Consider the following 22461-nt stretch of genomic DNA (forward strand, 5'->3'; position numbering starts at 1 on the left):
CAACAAGTCATCCCAAATGTATTCATTTTCCGTGCCATCGAGGGCGTCCGAGATGCCTCTCTTCTTAAAAGAAATGCACGAGATCTTCTGGGATGGCCGCCCACAAGTCTATGATCCATTTGCACACCGTGGCAGGTGAAGCCCGCTTTTGCCGCCTGGTTGGCGTCACTGCAGGCTCACCTGAGCGCATCCTCTACGTAGCACCGCTTGACTGCGCCCTTGAAGGGTTTGTTTACATAAACATCAAGGGGCTGTAGTTGTGACATCATCCCACCCAGAATCACAACGAGTTCAGTGCCGCAGTCGCGTAGCAGCCTCTTCAATAAGTCGGCCAAATGACAACAAAACGCATCGAGCACAAGGATGGACGGCGGAGATAGCAGTGCACCAGGTCGCCTACACCACACGGACTTTACCCATTCCAAGACTAGATCCTCATTCATCCACCCTTTCTCATGACATCTCGCGATGACATTTTTCGGCAGCTCCTCACCTTTCAGCATTGTTTTCCGCTTGAAGATCGCGTAAGGGGGGAGCTTGCGGCCATCTGCCGTGCACGATAACATGACTGTAACTCGCGACTTCTTGTTGCCAGTGCACCGGACACTAACTTTTTTAGACCCCTTCTCATGCACGGTGAGAGTCTATGGCATGTCCAGGTAAACCGGCGTCTGATCGGCATTGCCTGTTTAGCCCAACAGAAAGTTCTTTGACTTGCGAAAAGAAATAACATGGCGCTGAAAACTCACAAGCTGCTCTTCGGACACTTCAGGCATCTTCTGTGAAATCGAGGTCCGTTGCAGTAGTGAAAAGCCAGCACGGCACACGTAGCGATGGATCCAGTGCTTGCTCGCTTTGAAGGCAGAGCCCGGTATCCCTTTTTTTTTGCAAGCTCTAGCTTTTGCCTGCATAAGCTCCATGCTCACAGCTAGATGCGTGGCTCGCTGTTGCTGTACGAACTCCGTCAGGCTAAGTTAATTTCTGTGAATGCGCCATTCTTACGGCTGCAAAAGCTTCGTCGCGTTTCGCTGCACGCGAAAAGGGCTTCTCTTTGTCGTCGCCATCCACGAATGCTTCCCTCGACGACACCAGACTGCCTCCCGGGCCGCACTGTTGCCGATGTTCACCGCAGCTAAAATCACTTTTCACGTGAAAGCAGCTGAGTACCGTTTTTGAGACCCTGACATCTTGCTCCTAAAAAAACAGCCACATCACAAAGCGTGGCTTACATGCGAGCACGTGCGTTGTCAACAGGCACACGGCACTCCAAGACTCCCCGGCACACCCAACAGATCAACAACAAAGAAACGACATCGTGACGTCGTTTGTCGAGAGTAACGAAGCCAAGCTGTAGCCACGCCGCAATAACGAAACCAAAACTTCGAGCAACTTCGAAAATTTTTGTTCGGATCCGCATATAGTACGAGCCGGAAATTTAACGACGCTACATATGGGGAAAAACCTCGTATATTATACAGGGGTTTTTACAGTAAATGCATGTAGCATTCCACGGAGATTACATCTATCCGTCTCTTGTCTTTGTGGCTGGCATGCTACATGCATGCATTCTTGCCTTGTGAGATTATCTTTGTTCTTGGGAAAGCATTTTTGGCAGGAAACATTTGTTTTTTCTCACCATGCAGTGAATGTTAACCAGCTACAGGTTATGGGCAGATTTTCAACCGCAAACATTTTTGTAACCATCATGGCAGGCTTTACAGTAGTCAGAGCTACTCACAGTTGGAGCCAAGCAGTCGATGGGTGCACTTTGTTTTCTGGTAGGTAGTCAAAGCAAGTAAAATTCAAACATTGGGTGGTGCACCTGATGGGTCATAAAGCTGAGCTCTGCTCTGAGTAGGCCTCCTGGAATCATTACCAGACTGGCAACATAAAGGACAGATCACATCGACATCAGTCGATTTATGCCTTCGAATTGTCAGTGGCGTATACATTTGATAACCTGTAACTACATGCTGATGGCTAACATCGTTTCACAAGATGAACAAAACTTAAACTGTATTAAACTGCTTGAAAGGGGTAATAGTAAGTGTTTAATCGAAAAATATAATAAAAAGGAAGTTAAAAGATTTTTGCTCACCCCGGCATCTGCCATCACTGTATCGGCGGCACCTGAGCTGGGGCAGCAGAAATAAAGGATAGAAGGCAGTATGAAGAAGAGAAACGAAAGAGGTGAGGGGATAGCAAGAAAGGACATAGGGAATAGTCATATTTACACTATTTACAAGTCCAAATAAAGTTGTCCAGGTCGTACTTGAAAGGGGTAAATATATTAGATTCAGAATACATGCTAGATGTTCTAGCAAAGCTCGCCGCTAATTTTTTAAAAATAGGCTTTTTGAAATATAAAGATATCTTTAGCGGATTAGTGATATGGCTGTTGACGTACATGAGAAAAAAAGTGAATCATGTTAACTAGGGAGATGGTTCACTAATTTCTAATACGAATGAGCCCTGATATATCGAACCCGTATACTTCTAATTATTGGCTATCTCAAACACAGATTAAAATCCTCTGTAAGAATGCAGGAAAGTCGCGCAATATATTGAACTGAATTTTCGCCAGTCGTTCGATATATCAAACTGCACATAGAGACGGATTGGGTGCACAGCCTTGGGCACCTGCTGGTAGCGCTAGTGCTTTGAAACCGTATGACGAGATGAACATGGGGTATGGCTGAGAGCGGCCTGCATCTTACTAATTTTCCGCGCCACATCTGGCACATCGCAGTCATGCGATGAAGACAACATAACCAAAGCCTAACGGCAGTTGTCGCCTGGTGAGCATTGTTGCCGAAGGCATTGTGGCAGTGAACTGTACGTGAAATTTAATGAGCGATTGCAGTCGAACCTCCATATATCGGAACTCTAGCGGGGTTGTGAAATAGTTTGATATATCGGTAATTCGATATATAAGAGATGGTATAGTAGACAAGGTTATCTGTAACCAGTGTTGTAGGTGTTACCGAAAAAAGCAACTAAATATGTTACTCGTTAACGCTAAAAAAAAAAAAGGAATGCGTTGCCGCCCTACGTTGCGTACAAAAAAGGTAACGCGTTATCGTTACCGTTACCGAAAAAAAGTACCGCATGTTACTTTTCCGTTACTTCATGGCTATTAATTTTAATTAGTCTTCGCCCTAAGAACTTACGATAGCAATTTTTTAAACCTCACAGTTCACATAAAACTTCTAGCCCAAACAAGATTTTACGTGAAATCCTGATTTAATGAGAATAATTTGCACAAATGTGCAGGAGCTTAATGTTATAGTGGCCTAAAGTTGCCTGTAGAATAATTGCATGTGATGGGTTCTAACCCTGTGGTACATGGTGAAGCCATTTTCTGAATGTGACATTAAATACAAAATGACACTTCATCAATTATAACTTCACAAAGAAAACATAGCTGAGCTCTCAACAAATTTACAGTAATTCTGAAAAATGTGATGTTCCAAAATGCTCTGTATGCTTCCATTCTTTAGAGAGTTGTGTGTTTGAGTGGTTTGGGAAGGGGAGGTAGGTGAAGGCAAATGTGTGAATGCGTGTTCGTGCGCGTGTTTTGTACTTTATGGCTATTCTGTTTTTTTACTGGTTGGTTGCGTCGCCAAAGGTAGGTGTTTTCTGGCATGCATGTGAGCCGCAACAAGGGTCGTCGAGAGCACTTCACGTTACCGAAAAATGTTAACGTAAGGACGTTGCCCGTTACAGTTCCGAAATGGCAACAAGTACATATTTAATGCAAAATCTCTTCCTTGCAAGGAAGAGAACCGAACTCCTTAGTAGTAAATCCTGCAGTGCGTGCTGCAAGTTATGGACGTGAAGGCGGAGGAAATTTGAAATTTCGCTGTCCATGTCATCCTCACTGAGCTTCTCTGCACTCTTCGAACACTGCGGGGGGAAGTGCAAGACAACTGGCGACTCCGTTACCATTTTAAATATACTAGTGCAGAAATACTTGGTAAGATTTACCCAGAAGAAACATTGTGCATTCGAACTCTTGAATCTTGTTGAATTCCCAAAACATTGTTTCAGCTTCCCATTAATGTTTCTGCTTGATGGTTTCCGATCCTGGTGCTACGCCTGCCCTGGAAGTTGCCGTGTTTAAGTTTGTTTTCGCACCGCCTGTTTTTCACCTGGGAGAGCAACTGGCAGCTCAAGCTGAGTAATTTGCTGGTGCTGCTCTGTTCGAATTCAGTGGCAAAAATAATTTGCATGTGTGCTAGTAGGCTGTTTTACGCAGATTTCAGCAGGGAATAATGAGCTACGTTGGACAGTATAACTAGTCCAAAAATTTGAATTGGTGCTAAGTTCAAATCAATGAGCTCCCACTGTGATTCCTTCTTGGCTAGTTGTGCTTTAAGAAAAAAAAAATGGGGGTCCTAAATGCTTCGGGTGACTGCTAACGGTACTGCTTTCATATCTGCAGAAAAAATTTTGTACTACCTTAAACTTGGGTTGAATGTCTTGTACAGTAAAACTTGTATAAACTTGTAAAAACTGTTGTATAAACATACTATCTATGAAAACCTATGATCCAAACAGCCTAAATTCGAGATATAAAATTGTTCAATGAGGTACAGAGACAGTAACTGACTTCATAAAAATGTCGATTCGTATTTCTTGGCACAAAATCTGAACAAACCCTTTTCTGGTGCTTGCAGAATTTAGACCGTGTTTTTGCTGTCCTAAGCCCGGAAGGAACCGCGTAACCCGTCCGGTCCATCGACAGCAATGACAAAAGTAACTGAAATCTCTTCCTCGTCATTTTCGGACGCTTCGCCACCTAGCACAAGTACTGCTAGGAAGCCATCAAGGCAGCTGATTGTCGCAGCAGTGTTTCTGCGTTCCCCAGACCCGGCCTGCTCATATGTCGGCGCATCGTTGTAGTTAGATGCTTTGCCCCGTTGCCCTCATGTACCGCGAATAAACATCAGCGTTCATGTCGCATGCCGCAAAAACGGCGGTCACGAATGCAAGCGTGCAGTTTTTATTTTCGTTGTTGGTGGTGGTGCTTCGCCACCTTGCATCGAGGCACTGCAGAGAAGCCACCACGGCAGGTGACTGCTGCTGCATTTCAGATTTTCATGTTGTGTGCTTTCACATTCGGCCCATTTGCATGTTTACACAAGTGTGGTTGGTCAGTAAATGTATTATACGACCACAATTTGTCAAAATTTTTTAACATAATAGTTGGGAAATGTGTTTTCCAGGATTCTATTAACCAGGAGAAATATAGTGCAACTCTATAGGACATTTTTAATGTCCGCAATTTTCAGTGTACGAACCAGGAACATGTGAACAAGGTTTTACTGTATATGTTGTGGAGTCGAGTATTGAATTCTCTTGCCCTTCTTGTCACACCTTGCTTGCTCCCGTGTTCTAGGGTTGGCAGTGAGCATGGCAGCAGTAAAAGGCCACGGCTGGACCCTGCAGCAAAGTTGGCCAATGGGAGCACTCCTTTGAGGAGCACTCCAGAGGCCAGTGGCCTCTTGGACCCTACCAGCAGCGACCATGTGGTGGTACTGACCCAGTTGCGAGAGCAGGTGTCTTCTCTGCAGAAGCAGCTTACCCTGAAGGACCAGCAGCTGCTCGCCAAGGACAAGCAGGTGCGACAGGTTATATGCCACATAGTACCAATCGAGACCACAAAACTGAAGCGGAGCTTCCGAGCAAAGTCAACTGGCTATTGGTCGCACTAAAAGATTCTCTTAAGTGGTGGTGTTGAACCAAAGAGCGGTTGCTGTAGCTGCAGTCGAGGGCAGTTGTAGTGTCATGTGCCGCACAGCTCAGTTCCTTTGCATACCCCATGGATTGTTCCCCAACCCACTGTAACCAGTTCATTTTTGTAATTACACTGGCCAGACTGGCTGTTTTCTTCTTTTCACCTTGCACTCTTAGGCCTTGTAGGCATTGCACTCTACATTGTAACTTAAGGGGGGACACCCCTCTTAGAACTATTTTCTTTATGGACAGATTTACTCCAAATTTCCATGTGCTGATTCCAAAACTGCAAACGGTTTCCTCTTGTAGCAGGCAGTTTTAGATTTTTCTTGGAAAGTTTGTCTTTTGTTTGAAGGAAGCTTGGTTAATAAAGATAGTCTTGTGGAGAAGATTTTATTTGTAAATCATCTGAGTCATCAAGGAGTGCAGTAAGGCATAAATGAGCATTCTAGAACGACCTGGACGAAAGTTACAGGTGGTCAAACTAGACAGAGAATAAGCTCATTTTGATGACTGAGACAAAGGATATTTGAAAACTTTCCTAAGGAAGCAGTGGTTTAAAACTAGTATTATTGTACAACCTGTGCATTTATCATTCTAGCACAAAAAGAATTGTAGTAATAGCTGATATAGAACTGGAGATATCGCATATTTCTGTAGTATCAAGGCTAACTAGAAATCACTGAAATGAGTTCTGGCCGGTTTCTGGTGTGGAAGCACCATTTCCCGTTGACATAATTGCACTTGCAACAAGGAGATTGCCAGCGAACAGATGGCATGGTCTGGAGGCTGGAACCCGAGACAGTGCCTTTGCACTGTGACCTCCCCGAAGTTGCAGCACACAATTGTATCTCGCAACGATGCTGTGATCGCAGTCAGCCTCTAACAAAACTCTTTGTTCATCTTGCACCTCAAAACATTCAGAAGCAAGTTTGTTCGTCAAGGTTTCCGATTTTGCATGTTGCGAGACGCTGTTTCACGACCGCCGCTGGCATCACACCACCAGGTTTACTGGAAAGCTCGATCTATTGTGCAGTTGCTGGCTGTCAACGAAAGCTGCTTAGATATCACTGTCTTCACAGTCATGATTACGCTGTCTGTACGTGGCTGCGTTATCGGGTCATCGGAGTTATCGGTCTGTTTGTAGAAAACTGGATGCGACGATGCAGCAAACCCAATACGTTTCAGATCTCTAACATTCACTCCCTCAGGACACGTATTCACTCCTCGTTGCTGTGCTAAGCACCGCTGGTTATGGCGTTATCGGGCCATCGTGGAGCGTTGTCGCTGATTGTAGACACCAGGATGCGACAATGCAGCGTACCTAGCGTGCTTCGTATCTCTACTTTCGCTCATTTTTGGTGCGTTTAGCTGAAGCCTTGCGCAAGTCGAAATATTTCGCCCTTAGTGCCCGACGAACCCCACTTGGCCGTGGCAGTGGTACGGCGCGACCAAGCGGCCGATGCTGCCAGCCTTCCAAAAGTTGCCATTTTTGGTCACGTGATTTGGGAAAACTAATAACAGCATGCGTTTTCCCCAACTTTGTTTCTTTACCACTTCCAGGGCTTGCTCATGGTTGCCAACTGGAATATAGGAATAGCCTAAATCGCGACCTTTCAGACAAAACCAAAATGGTGCTGATGGACTGCGGGCAATCAAGGTTTGGAGTGATTAGACCTCAACTTAAAGGCCATGCACGCGGTTTCATGTCTTTGGAACGCTCTAACATATGAATTAGGCCGTATTTCTCAACGAAAATTCGTAGATAGCTGCACAATGACCTCGGGATCGTGAAAATGGAAATACAGTAGAATCTCGTTACAACGAACTTCACGGGACCGCCGAATTTAATTCATTTTGAAATATCGTAGTACTGAAAAACCTTTATTTTCATGTCAGTAATGCACCACAAGAACTAAAATTACGTACATACCTTTGCAGCAGATTTATGTATTGGTAAGTAAATAATAAACGATAACGCTGGGCACAGTTTAACTACAATTTATTGCTTGAAGAAGTCTGTTATCTTCTTCTGGCGAGTAGACAAGCGCTGCAGGACGAACGCCTCCACATCCTCGACCTTCCTGTGCACGTCATCGGGGACATCTTTTCAGCGCCCGAGGAATGATTGGGTCTTTTCTAGAAAGACTAGGACATCCGAGCCGGAAACAATCTCTTCCTCTTCGTGCGCTGATCCAGTGTCGGCATCGTCTTCGTCGCTACTACATTCTTCTTGCTCATGCACTTGATTCACGATGTCTTCGGTGGTGAGCTCCGCGGATGTAGCCGCCACGCTGTCGCTGTCCACATAATTCGAAAGTCGCTGTCCACGGTAGTTGCCCAGCCGCAGACGTTTTCTTGAGGGAGCGACTCTCGATGTAGTTTTATGATCTTGTCCCGATCTTTGAGCGTCGTTGTATTTGTTGACTGTGTGATGTCAAGCTCCCTGCACAAGTCCACTTGCTTTTTTCCAACATTCAGCTGCAACAGAATGTCCGCTTTTTCTTTAAGCGAAAACTGGCGTCGCTTCTTTTTAACGCGGGGGCCAGGAGAACTCATTGTCAGCAAAGCTAATGCACAACACAATCACAGCGCCGATAACTTTGCAGATCCTACCGTTCGCTGTCGACGTGGTGACACTGCACTGAATAGGCTTAAGACTACGGCGCAGTATGCGACCACACGCTGGATGGATGATAATGGCCTTACCCTTTGTATCGGGCGGCAGCTTGCGCCGCCTAGCCTATATTCACTCAACGCGACACTAGCGTTGATCCCGATGCCGCTGGGGCTGTATCCGTTGCAACGGGTTCCCCAGTGCATAGCTGCTGCTTCGGATGATGATGATAGGCGTCAGCTTCAGGGATTTGGTACGAAACTTTGACGGAACTTCGCAATAACGAAGCGTCCTGCGATGATTGCAAGATTAAATTACAAACGTTATTCTGAAATATTCGGTAATTTGAAATTCGTTGTAGTGAAAGTTTTTTACATTTAAAATATAGGCATTTTGGCGGGGATTTTAAAAAAATTCGTAAATCTGAAAATTTCGTTAATCTGAGGTTCGTAGTAACGAGGTTTTACTGTATCAAAAATTCGATTTTTTGACCAGTTTTCGGCCGCAACCGCAAAGAGCTGTGTCCCCCTTTAATTCAAGTTGCCAGTCATTTCACACTAAGCATTGCTGCCATCAGCGTGAAGTGCATCAAAAAGAATTATCTTCAAACTCTATTTTCAAATTGAGAATTGACTATCGGTCATATTGGCTTTCTTTGCAAGATGGGTTCTTTTCCTGGCCCTTGAGTAGCTCTTCGTTATATAATTATAGTAAAAGCTCTTTAATTTGAACTCAAAGGGGACCGGAAAATTGTTCGAATTAATTGAAGTTTGAATTATCGAATTGGTGCAAGAACGAGCGGTCATTGCACCCCGCCGCACGAGTAGAACCCGAAGCAGTCACATCTAGACTCGTTATCGCGAGCAAGGCACTACTACACGTTTGTGGCGGGCTACTCTGAGAATTAAGTTCATGCTGTCCTATTGGCAAATGAAATAAATCGATCAGCCAGTATGTGTCAGAAACAAATACTGGAATGCATCCGCGTAAGCAGCGAGCTTTAGTGCTGGAATATATGACGCTATTTATGCTCCAAAATATGTTTATTTATGGGGAAGAGTTGTCAAAGTTAAAAGTAATCAGTGAAGTGCATTTGCTTGCGTTTATTCTGCCGCGACTCCATCAGCATCATCTGCCGCTTACCCAAAGCTCCTGCGCAACATCAGAGTTCTCATTGCAACTTCAGAGTTCTCATTGCAGCGTCAGAGTTGATTGCAACCTCAAAGTTCTCATTGACAGTGAAATGGTATTCTGCAACATCGAGTGCCGATGCTACTTCACACGCACTTGACAGTCGCAGAGGCTCGTCGCCGCCATCGGACTCATCACTGTCAGCGGTCCTCACCACACGTGAGCCCTGCGGCATCTGCTGAGAGCATGCGGCCTCAATTATATCGGTGTCACGCAAGGGCTCCACACTGCTGTCCATGTAGCTCGCGGCACTGCGGCAGCTGAACCATGGAACTGCGTTGTGTACACCACGTGATCGTGACCCAGTGATGACCGCTGCACAACAACACCTGGAATGGCTCGCACTGAAGCATCAGCAGCTAGAACCTGCTTTGGCATGGACCAGAGGACGGGCTCCGCGAGCCTCATGCACTCGACTTTTTTTTTTCTTTTTCATTGCTTTACATGTCTAGTAAATTTGGAGCGTGTTTTACTCGCCATGGGTCAGCTTCTATCTACGAGTAGTTGTATCAGCTAGTGGCTCCTAGTTCTAATTTACCATAGTGGATGCCGACTTGTTCGAATTATTTGGAGTTTTCCCCCCTTGAAATACAAAGGGTTGTACCGGGACCCGGGCGTCGGTTCGAATTAACAAGCTTTTACTGGGGATGTAAAAATGCCTGCTTGCTGAGTGTCTGTGAGAATGTCTTAAGTGAACTAATTATATATTTTGTAATGTGGCATTTTCTTAGCTCACACGTTAGTTTGGGAACATTGTGCCTTTGTGTATAAAACAGATTTGTACATCCTTTTTTTTTAGTGTCTTGAGCTAGAAGTGGCACCTTTCATGTTTTTTTCTCAGAAGTGTAAAAGGTTGGTACAAACTGGACAAAACAACATGTAAACTATTGTAATAATCGTAAGCCTTTGGTTAGCCATGGATGGCATAGTGTCAGCAGTGGTGTCTGGAGAAAGCCTCTCACTACATAAGAACAAAACTTGCCCTGCTGCATTGAATCTACAGCCTTTATAAATCGGAATTCATGATTGTGGTCTGTTTTCACTGCCCATTTAAATTTGGAAAGATGCGGTTCGTATTAGAAACTGCACATTTCATTTCTATTACCTGCCAACTACTACCTACGAATTTTCGGCCGCAAAGAGCCGTGGCCCACCTTAACTTAGTAAAACCTCAATAATTCAAACTCTGTTAAGGTGGGACACAGCTCTTTGTGGCTGAAAATTGGTCAAAAAATTGTATTTTTGATGTTTTCATTTTTGCAATCCTGAGGTCATTGCGCAGCTATCTACGAATTTTCATTGAAAAATGCCACCTAATTCGTACGTTATAGCGTTTAAAGATGTGAAACGGTGCGTGCAGCCTTTTAAATTGAGGTCTAATCGCACCGAACTTTGATCCCCCGCAGTTCGAGAAATATACACTCCACCGGCGCCATTTTGGTTTCATTTGAGAGGTCGCGTTTCAGGCTATTCCCGTGTTCCGGCTGGCAACCATGATCAGGCCGTGGAAGCAACAAACAAGCAAACAAAATTGAACAAAACGCGCTCTGCTATTGGCTTTTCAAATCACGTGACCAAAATGGCGACTTTTGGCTGCCTGGCGGAGTCTACCGCTTGCAGCCCAGCGCCATTTTGAGTGAGTCGCGCCGTCCCGCTGCTACGGCCATGTGAGGTTCTTTGGCAGCTAAGTGTGAAATATTTCGATTTGCGCAAGCATTAGGCTGAAAGCACTAATAGGGAGCAAAAGATAGAGATACGAAGCGCGCTGGGTACACTGCATCATCGCATCCTGGTGTCTACAATCAGCGACGCTCCACAATGGCTTGATGGCTTGAGATATGAAGCCCATTGGGCTTCGTATTGTAATCGTAATCGTGATAGTGCAGATGAAGCGATACCTAAGCAGCTTTTGTGGACAGCCAGCAACGGCGCAATAGATCTAACTTCCCGATAACGCTGGTAGTGCGGCGCCGGCGGCTGTCACGAAACAGCGTCCCGCAACGTGCGGAATCGGAAACCTTGACGAAATGAACTTGCTTCTCAATGTTTTGAGGGGCAACATGAGCAAAGAGCACGTATCACTGGTATCGTCTGTTAGGGGCTGACTGCAATCACAGCGCCGTCGTTATACAATCGCATGCCGCAACTTCGGGGAGGTTTCATTGCAAAGGCACTCAGCTCAGGTTCCAGCCTCCACCCCATGCCATCTGTTCTCTAGCAATTTCCTTGTTGCAAGCACAATTAGGTCGACAGGAAATGATGTTTCCACTCAGAAACCAGCCAGAACACATTTCAGTCATTTTTAGTTAGCCTTGGCACCACAAAAATATGCCAAAAACGTTTTTCCCAGATTTTTCAAAACTGCATTTTCGGCACATTCAGAATTTTGGAGGAGCGATATCTCCGGTTGTATATCAGCTATTACTACAATTCTTATTGTTCTAGAAAGATAAATGCACAGGTTGGGCAGTAATGCTAATTTTAAACCACTGCTTCCTTAAGAAATTTTTCAAAATAAATCCGTGTCAGTCATCAAAATGAGCTTTTTCCCTCTCAAGTTTGGCCAGCTGCAACTTTCGTCCAAGTCATCCTGGAATGCTCATTTATGCCTTACTGCACTCCTTGGTGACTCTAGATCATTTATAAATAGAAATCTTCTCCGTAAGATCTTTTGTGTATTAACCAAGCTTCCTCCAAACAAAAGACATACTTTCCACGATAAATCTAAAACTGTCTGCTGCAAGAGAAAACTTTGCAGTTTTGGAATCAGCACATGGAAGTGTCGAAACAGGGAAAATTTGATGTAAATCTGTTCATAAATAAAGAAAATAGTTCTAAAAGGGGTGACCCCCCTTAACTCAGGTCTTTGTAGCCAAATAATCTCAAAAAGAGACTGATTTTTCAGTTTTGTGTTACTCATGACAGCGATGTCATACCTCAAATATGAGTGAAGTTTCAAGGTGGAAAAACCCATATTTTTCAAGAAATAGCAGCTGTATTTTAACCGAAAATCTCCTAAATGTACTTCAGGGATGCTCATTTTGTGCCTTGCACCATTTTCAAGTGACTCGTCAGAATGCCACAATCTTTATCTCGTTTGAAAGAGCGTCTTTTCCTCTTTCCACTGTAGCTGCACATGCAGCATTGCTTTATTAGCCATAAAAAAAGAAAAGCAAAACATAAAACCCCGCTTTACCCTTGGTACATTGACCATCATGTTTATGGTTTATGGGGGTTTAACGCCCCAGAGCAACTCAGGCTTTGAGGGACTCCATAGTGAAGGGCTCCAGAAATTGTGACCACCTAGGGTTCTTTGACGTGCATTGACATCTCACAGTGGACGAGCCTCTAGCATTTTGCCTTAATCGAAATGCGACTGCCGCGGCCGGGATAGAACCTGTGTATTTTGGGTTAGCAGTCGAGCGCCATAATTACTGAGCCACTGCGGCTGCCATGTGTCAAAATTGGTGCTTCTCTTTGACCCACGCCATTTTAAGGTGATAGCCTTTTATGGCTCATACTCACGGTGACCGTCCATCCGTTACATCGCCGCCTAGGTCACGTGACATTAAGATGACCGAAAGTTCTATAATTTGGGTAAAAATTGACCAAAGACGAGAAAACGTGCTTGATGACATTGCATCAGATGAAAGCACGTTGAATCCAGCGCCAAGCAACAACTGCCGATGCGCAGCATGACGTCACCGCTTCCTCTGCCATGTTTGCGCCAGCTGCTGTTCTCCTCTGTCATGAAAAGTGAATTCAACCGCGGCAAATTCAAATCAGTGCAATGAGTCGCAAACAGCTTTCGCCTTCGCACCAACGAATTTTGTTTGGCTTCCTGCTGCCAGCTGAGGTGTAGCCATTTTGAAAAGTGTCGGTGAGATTTCAGAAGCGGACCATGTCTCGACTGTACCGCAATTTCCTCAGTATGCACAAGTTTGGAAAAAGATGATAAAAAGGAGTCTAAAGAGTTGTGATGCAATGCAGGAACGTCCAGCAGCACTCGAAGCAGGCCGGAGTGAGACATTGGAGACGGTTGAAAGTGCAAAGGCTGATTCTGTGGCCAATTCTGATGGCATGGGCAGCAGCCAGCAACGAACATGCATTGATAGGTCTTTGAGCCCTGAAGAGCTTGAACGACTCCAAGCAGATGCCCGAATTGCCAGGCTATCTTCTACAGTAAAACCTCGGTACCGTATTTACACGATTGTAAGTCGACCCTTTTTTTGAAATTTAAAATTCCAAAGTGGGAGGGTCGACTTACAATCGAAACGAAACCTTGAACTGCCAATAAAAGCAAGAAAAACAATCTATCAGGGACGCTACTGCGATGTTAGAAGTTTTTGTTTGCTCTACGGCTCCAAGCATAGCATTCAGGTATTCCGCGGGATTTTTGGCCAGGATTTTTCATTTTTTATTTTTACTGCGCACACCGTTACCCACCGCGATGGTTCAGTGCTACTGAACAAGATACCCGGGTTAGAACCCGACCGCGGCGGCAGCGTTTCGATGGAAGCGAAACGCAAAGGCGCCCGTGTGCTGAGCGATGTCAGTACAGCAGGTTAAAGATCCCCAGGTGGTTGAAATTATTCGGGAGCCCTTCACTATGGCACCTCGTTCTTCTTTCTTCTTTCACTCCCTCCTTTATCTCTTCCCTTACAACTGGGTTTCCGCCGATATTTGAGACAAATACTGCGCCACTTCCTTTCCCCCAAAACCAATTTCATTTCATTTCACTCGCGGGAAGGGCCGCTGTCCCGCTGTTCCAATCGCGGAGTCTGCGCCAGCACCCGGGAGTGTTGCTAGCTGATGGAAGAGCTGCTATTTCAGTTGGTTGCGCAATACGTAACAGCGGCACTTCTGGGGAATGCCGATGTTTGCTGGAAGAGCCAACGCCCCAACACCGATCACACTTTGTTTGGGGGTGCTTGGAGTTGGTGCTTTTGACTCGACTGCCGGCCGCGTGCTTCGCCATAAGCTCTCCAGGTTCGAAAAGCATTCGGCGCTCATTCACTGCAGCGTTTCTTAAGAGGGAGGCCGTCATTTACGCCGAAGAAACCAACAACTGCATGGCGGGCCGCAAGTTCGACATTTCTGAACGGTTGTTGCGGGAGTGGCAGAAGCAGCGAGACAAATATTTTGATTGCGACTCCAAGCGAATAGGTTTCCGTGGGCCGAAGTCGGGACGCTTTCTGGAGCTGGAGGTCAAGCTTACAGCGTATGTCACCGAAATACGTGATCGGTCCCTTCCAGTGACATGCGAAATGATCACGCAACAAGCCCGGGTCTTTGCTGCGGAAGCTGGAATACTCCGAACAGACTTCAAAGCCAGCAGGGCTTGGGCTTAGAAATTTATGAAGAGGGCTGGCTTCTCTCTTCGTCGGCGTACTAGTGTATGCCAGAAGCTGCCTGCTGCTTACGAGGAGAAAGTTCTCGCCTTCCATAGACACTACCTCAAGCTCCGCGACTCGCGGTGATGCAGGTGGGTGATTTCCGCTTGGGCGGCCGTTCCACGCGATGTCGTGGTGCGGTCATTCAGGAAGTGCGGGCTTTCCATGGAGGACGATGTGCTGTGGGATCGCAGCGGCGACGACGACAGCAGTACCACTGAAGATGACTCAAGTGAGGATGAATAGCCCATCTATGCAATAAATTTTCGTTTTTGAAGCGCTCCATTGGTGTTTTTTTTTTTTTTCGGACATGCGATTTGGGGGGGTCGACTTACACTCGAGTAATTCAAAATCCCGGATAATTCTAAAAATTTCTGCAGTCTTGTGTAGTTTCTAAATTTGACCGGTTAATTCCAAGCAGTGGCGTGCACCAGCCTAGTTATTTCGAAGATCTAAACTGCTGTGCAAGGATGTCCAATCCAGATTGTGCTGCTGACCAATGAAGCAACGGTCGCTCGGAGCCGCGCAGTGGCAGTGCAGAGCAATGCGATTAGTAAGGCCGATGCTCGATATGCGAACCGCCCCAGCTCCCGTACTCTCAGCACAAAAACAAATTTGGAACAGTTTGTGGACAGCTGAAGCACACGCCTGCAGTAGAGGGGATGTGCTTCACTGCAATGCAGGCATGGATACCAATTTCAAAGTAACATACTCCCAACGTTTCAAGGCACGGCCGGATTGGAGGCAGTGGTTCGTGCGCTCATCGCTTTTTTCCAGCCTGGCCATGGTCAAGGCAGCGTCTACAGAGGCACTGCATGCGGCATTGATGCACTTTTCACCCCTTACAGCATCAATGTGTATCCTGTGATATAACCATTCCTTTTACATGCCCGCAACAAGTTGACTGTGCGCAGTGACGGCCTGCGCCGCTTCTTTCAGTAGTGCACCGTGGTTCGAGGTATAAGTTAACCTGTCTTCAAAAAAATAAAGACCATCCTAAAGTTCGGAGTTAACTTAAACGCAGAGCCAGCCTACTTGCGGGGTCTAAGGTAGTTTTGGACGGCCTCCAGGTAGTACGTGTCCCGTGCCGGTGCCCATTCTCAGTAGGATGCATGAAGTGCATCAAAAAAGCTAATCGGTCAGCAAATCTGTTCCATCGACGACAATTCGAATTCACCATTTATTTGGCTCGTTCACACTGGCAGTTATTTCCTCAGACGAGCAATAGGTAGCGTGAGGGCAAACTTGCGATTCCGGTAACCTCCAAGGTGTGTATCGCGCTGGAATCCGAAACTGCAGGACCGTTTGCAGTTCAGTATGCCACTTGTCAATCGGGCCACACATGGATGTAGTGGCAGAGTGGAACGCCGCTTTTTCGCTTTTGATCTCCACTTGCTTCGGACTGCTGTCCTTGTGATTGCATCTTTGTGCGTTATGCGTATGTTGTTCTGAAAAACTTCACAAGCGCCATGATGCTATCCCACGGCAAACTACAAAACAATGCGGCGGCGGGACGAAGCACGCAAAACAGGGGTAGGGTATAGGAGGGTATATTTGGAGTCAACCTTCTTTTTGGCCAGCAAAGGCTACGAATTCGACGTTCGACTTTTAAGCAGCAATATACTGTAATCCTAAATTTCGTCCAGTAAAGGTGCCGCGTTACCGCAAGAAAATTTTTTGCCTGGGTGCATTTTTTCGCTATGGTTGGTTAATTAGAAAAATCAATTAATTCGAATATTTCTCACGGTCCTAATTACTTCAATCTAACGAGGTTTTACTGCATATCTGAGACTGAGCACCATCTGCAGACTGTCCGCAATGTGCGAGGCGACGCGGGCTCACCGGCAGTGGCAGTGGCAACATACCATGTTTATTAGAATCTAGGCCGATAGTTTTTTTATAAACGTGAGGTACGAAACTCTTAGATCTGTTTAGAGTCGAGAAGTTTGTCATCACTCGTAAAATATGACAACACATAAAAACTAAACAAAAGTACCGTGCAGGTGGCGCCCTCACGAAACACCAAAAGAAGACAGCACTGTAGCCATTACTGTCCATAGCTGAAGCCAATAAAAGCACACATGAGCATTGGCTGCCATTTTGGCTGTTTTCTCGTCGTGTGGTGGCATGAGCACATTCCGCGGCATTGAAAGTTATTCACTTTCGGCTTTTTACCAACATCTTGTCACCAAGTAGACGGTGTCATTGTAGTGCCATCCTCATGTGAAAAGTTGCTCGCTGAAAAGCAGTCTTCAAATCTGAAAAGCCGATAGGGACTTTGGCATGGACAAAAAGAATGCTCGCCGTTGGAGGGAGCAGCGTGATGAACTTTTTTCTTGCTCTGCAGTGAGGAGGTTCTTCACAGGCCCGAAGGCTGCTATTCCAAGGGGGGATCAGCACTGGCAAAGTTCATGAAATTGCGGAGATCAGAGACGCTTTGAGTGACCACAGAAGTGCTACTACAGGCCGAAGTGAGAGCGCTAGAAAGATAGCGAGGCATTTTTACAGGACCAGTGAAATGCGCGACTTAACCCCAACAGGCCCCATCAAGCACGCGTCGTTAGGAATTGTAGCTAGCTGTATTGCCGCAGCCTAGGATGACGCCAGAAAGCTTGGTTGCGCGTACATTCCGAAAATGCAGCATTTCCAGTGCATTTGGTGACACAAGACGGTTATGCGCTGTATGAAGAGGACAGTGAAGAGGACAGTGATGAGGTCAGCGATGAGGTCAGCGATGACGAGGATGAGTGAGCAGGAGCAGATTCATGGAAATAAATGCCATTTGCGTGCTTCCCTGGTGTCGTTCTTATGTTTTTTTCAGCCGCTGTACATTGGATAAAAGCTTTTTTCTTTTTATTTGGCCTTCAACTTCTGGGTGTCAGCTTAGAATCGTGGCTGGCCTAGATTCGAGTAAACACGGTATACAGTTAACGATCTATCGGCAATCTACCAGCTGCTCAAAAAAACCGTGTTGGCGACGTGTCCATTAAGAAAAGCACTCGTCAATACAGGGCTGCTGTACAGTTGAGCTTGCGGTGTTCCATATGTGGCGACATCATGAGTGAGTGGAGTTACCAGCGTCTGGCAGGAAGTGCAAAATACTAGCCATTCGAGGTAACATTCTCGTGTCTTGGGCTACGCTAACTACAAGAGAGGGCCAAACAGCCCTCAAGACCGACCAAGCACACCTCAAATCTAAACTGGAGCCTGCCACAACACTGGCTTTTGCAAGTGCGCTCACTTATTGGGTTTTGCAGTGAAGGAACTCCACAAATATGCTTAAAGGGACTATGCAACGAATAAAGTCACTTGTAAATGTTTTCAATGCTTAGAAATGATGCCAAGAAGCATTCACACCAAGTGTGAGTCTTCAGAACTGAGCCGGCAATTTATTATGAACTTTTAAAAACTGTGTTTTTTAAAATTTGCGGGCCGATTGGTGTGCTCGTAGTGACCGATTTTGGAACTAAAATCGTGAAAGAAAGACGTCACACTACCCATGGCGTCGCCAGGCCACCATACGCTCTCATTCGCTGGAGCCACGGCAGCCACGACGTCACGGGCACACTTCCAGTAGCCGTGAAAATCGTCTGCTCGTGCCGCCGCGCGACCCTCTCTGGCAAGCGTGAGCCAGTGCATTGCCTTCGCGCATATGGTTACAATTTTCCTCTGCCGCTTCCTTCTGTCGGGAGTTCCAAAGCCACTCGCACAGCTGTTCATGCGCACGCATAGCGCTCGATGCCCATCGCGGCCGTAAAAGCGAGCAGTTGCACCTCGAGGTCCGGGTTTATTACTGCTAATTACCACAGATGACAAGCAAAGAAACTTGACGCGCGCCGCAATCCAGGAAGGCGAAGAGATCGGAGAGATGCCGCCACGCAACCGACGCTGCTGCTGGGGGGCTAGGAGCGAAAACCGGAAGTTGCAAAGTAAACGTCAGCGGATGACGTATTCATGGGCGGGGCCCAGTCGCAGAGCTGTTTCCTTTTATTTTTTTCTGGTGCTCCTCGTGTACGAGTTGAGGGGGGAGAGGAGGAGTGCAATGTTTAATCGTTGTATCATCGCTGTTATTGATGCTAGCTCAAAAATTCTTGCACTGGGGTGACGAGTGATCGAATGCCTATGTCTCGTCTGCTTTACGTAATCCCAATTAATTTATTGCATAGTCCCTTTAAAGGTGCACTAAACAGGAATCTGAACTCATCTTTATACCACGGGAACTCTATCTGCACTTTCCGGGCGTTCTTAGAAACTTCGAATTATTGTCCTGTGTGGCCTATTGATTTGATTAAATCAGATGAAACGTCCCGGCTCCTACCTTTTTTTTAACTCAACGCGGTAAGTAGGAGTCAACCGATGCGTCAGCCAGTCCTGTGGCGGCTTGCCGCTCTGCCATTGGCAGAGTGATTCGTTAATCAGAGTCCACATGTATTTTTATTTCTGTGGGCCTAATTTGCTGCTATATTGTCTGCGACTGAAACTGTTTATTCACAGAAACCTAAAAACAAAATAAAAGCGAAAGCAAAGCCACCACTGGACTGTCTGAAATGTCTGAAAGGCACTCCATGCGTTGGTTGACTCCGCCCACTTACCCCGTTGTTTTCAAAAAAGGCGGGAGCCGGGACGTTTAATACGATTTAATTAGGGAAATCGGCCGCACAAAACAATAATTCGAAGTGCACCTTTAAGCAGAACATGCTGTCGGGCTAGTTGGTGAATGACTTCATGGTAAAGTTGTGTGAAAGAAAAACGCACATTTACACACACGATACAGGGCACAGGACACACACAATACGGGGTACAGGGCACTTGTCCTGTGCCCTGTACTGTGTTTGTACAAAGAATTTTGTGTGTTTTTGGTTGAGCATACCTCCTCTGGGATGACACTGCACTTCGTGCGCATCCAAAGCCCAGATTCTCATAAACACCTGCGCAGCGTGCGGTGGTGGATGCGAGCATATACAAGCTCTGCGCACACATCTGCGCTTGCCAGGTGCCTGCGCCCAAGTTATGCGTGGTGTCCATCGATTGCAGGATGCATGGCTCTTTAGGCTTCCACAGGATGAGTTTTGAGCTCTACTTGTGACTGGTTGACTGCATGCAACCACCATGTGTAGTTTCTTTATGTGATCTGCTTTGGTTAGAGGGCTAAATTACTGTCATCCGATTACTTAAGGTAATAAATAGCAAGTTCAACCAATAATGGTACCACATTGGCACAACAAAATTTCTTGCTTTGGGCCCCATTTCCTTGGTATGATTGGATAATTAGAAAACCCAAATAATTCCAATTTTTTTCTGTCCCAATGACTTGAATCAATGAGGTTTTACTGTGGGCAGAAATTATTGCAGTGAAGTCTCGGGCTTTTGTTTTTGACTTCCGTGGTGGCTCAGTGGTTATGGCGCTTGGCAGCTGACCTGACAGACGCGGATTCGATCCTGGCTGCAGCCGTCGAATTTCGATGGTCAATGCACATTAAAATACCCCAGGTGGTCGAAATGTTCGGAGCCTTTCACTACAGCATCCCTCATAGCCTGAGTCGCTTTGGGACGTTACCCCCTTAAACCTAACCTCGGGCTTTTGTTTACACCAGAAAGTAAATGCTGATGTAATGTTTTTTCCAGATTGCAGAGCTGAAGGCCCACATGTCTTCGGATGAGCGCAATGCTCGAACAAAACTCCAAGCGGAGCAAAAGAAGCACTCTGAAGTTGTGCAGGAACTTATGGTGAGAGGTCTTTCTATTGCCTCCTTTCACTCTTATTGAGAGCGACGACATGGTGGTGGTTCTCACTGCTAGTTGAAGTTCGTATGCTCTAAACCAGCATGCCCTGTTTCAACTGTCACTGCAAGCACAACCTTTGATGCACAGATGTCTGCAGCTGAGGTCAAGCACTGTAGTTCAGTTGTGTGCAAATGTTGCTAATGCAGTAGAATGTACAGTAGCAGTCTGATTTTTCAGACTCCAATAATTCAGACTTGTGTGATATTTCGGACTTCGCTAAGGAATAGTCATGCCCCTGTTGGGAACCTGTACATTTTTGCAACCTAAATTTGGGCTCTGTGGAGTCAAAGAGTTCGATTTTTCGGACTAATTTGGACTCCAGCAATACCGTGGAGATCGCGTTTCCACTGAAAGTTCATGTTTTTGGCCAAGTATAGACGCAAGCGGGCATCACTGCCACAACCAACCCCCCGCCGCCGTCAAAGGCGCAGTCTTGGATTTAAAAGGACTCAGCGGGCGCTGACGGGAGTGAATTGGACCGACTGGCTTGGATAGGCTTCGCTATTGGTTTCCCTCGTTTTCATACGAGGTGGTCTACAAAGAGCTTGCGACCGTGTTGAAAATGGGATAGCTGCAGAGTCTGCCACAGCTTGGACGACGCCACCCGCGGACACCCGGGTCGGGCCAGTGGATGTGGGAGGAGGGATGGGGGGTGTGGGCGTGTGCACTCTGAGGCGCTCACATCTTCCTGTGGGTTACCTTGCTCTTTGCGAGCATTGCTGCCCATGCAAATTGACTGTGACTGTTCTTGCTTCGCATGGCGTATGCATTCGTTTGCGGTAGACCTGTGGCTGTGTCGCACTGTCTGGTATGGTGACCTGAGGTGGTGCAGTCATGACAAAAGCATAACTGTGGCTCAGATAGTCTGATATATCGCTTGCTAGCGGAACATGGGACACAGCGAATTTCGCAACTTCTATTAAAGCCAGTTTTTCGCAGAAAAGTTTTTCTTTTACTACATGGATTTTTTGGACTAATTATTTGGACCATTTTCCGGGTCCCGCTGAGTCCGAAAAATCGGTTGGAGACTGTAATCATTGCTTTATCAGATCAAAAGAAATGTTTAAATGAGGCAGATTTTCGAATTAACTCAAGATGCAAAGAGCAAAAACTGCAAATGCAAAAATTTGTTGAACTACACCACATTTATATAATAGCCGACCAATTTTTTGGACACCAATATTTCATACTTTGTTGAAAAACATTCTTGCACCTCATATTATGTACATATTCATGACTGATACTTCGGACTCTATGGAGTTCAAAAGTTAAATTTTTTCGCACTAAAATCGACGCCAGCAATACTGCGGAGATCATTTTTCTAACCAAAGTTTTTTTTTTTTTTTTGGCCTAGTGTAAACTCACATGGGCTAATTGTTCATCATTGCCACTCAAGATAATGGTACTCTTTTCATTCCTATCAAGGTGGCTAACAAAGAAGGCACGCAGCCGTGTTGAAAACTGGGCACCTGCAGCTCCGTCATGGCTTAGGCAACCGCACTCGTTGTGCGAGGCAGGGGTGCATTCAAGCACTCACTTCTGCCCGCCTCTTCCCATGGGTTTCCAGCATTGCTGCTTATGGAAACGGATTTGTCTTGCTTTGCGTGGCGCAAGCGTTCGTTTGTGGTATTCCCTGTGGCCACGTCGCTCTGTCTGGTATTGTGACATGAAGTGGTGCAGACATGACGAAAGCATGACTCAGATAAACTCTTGTACCTCTTGGAAGCAGAGCGTGGG

General features: G+C 46.1%; 1 protein-coding gene across 1 annotated transcript in view; it reads left to right on the forward strand.

Annotated features, from left to right (window-relative positions):
• LOC144098271 (protein FAM76B-like) overlaps positions 1 to 22461 on the forward strand; it is a 46109-nt gene that overhangs the window by 16261 nt on the left and 7387 nt on the right. The window contains exons 6-7 of the mRNA XM_077630781.1: positions 5402 to 5624; positions 20566 to 20667. Coding sequence (XP_077486907.1) covers positions 5402 to 5624; positions 20566 to 20667 — 325 coding nt within the window. The remainder of the gene's footprint in view (positions 1 to 5401; positions 5625 to 20565; positions 20668 to 22461) is intronic.

Source organism: Amblyomma americanum, chromosome 7 (assembly GCF_052857255.1).
Source record: "Amblyomma americanum isolate KBUSLIRL-KWMA chromosome 7, ASM5285725v1, whole genome shotgun sequence".
In the NCBI taxonomy this organism is placed as follows: Eukaryota; Metazoa; Arthropoda; class Arachnida; order Ixodida; family Ixodidae; genus Amblyomma; species Amblyomma americanum.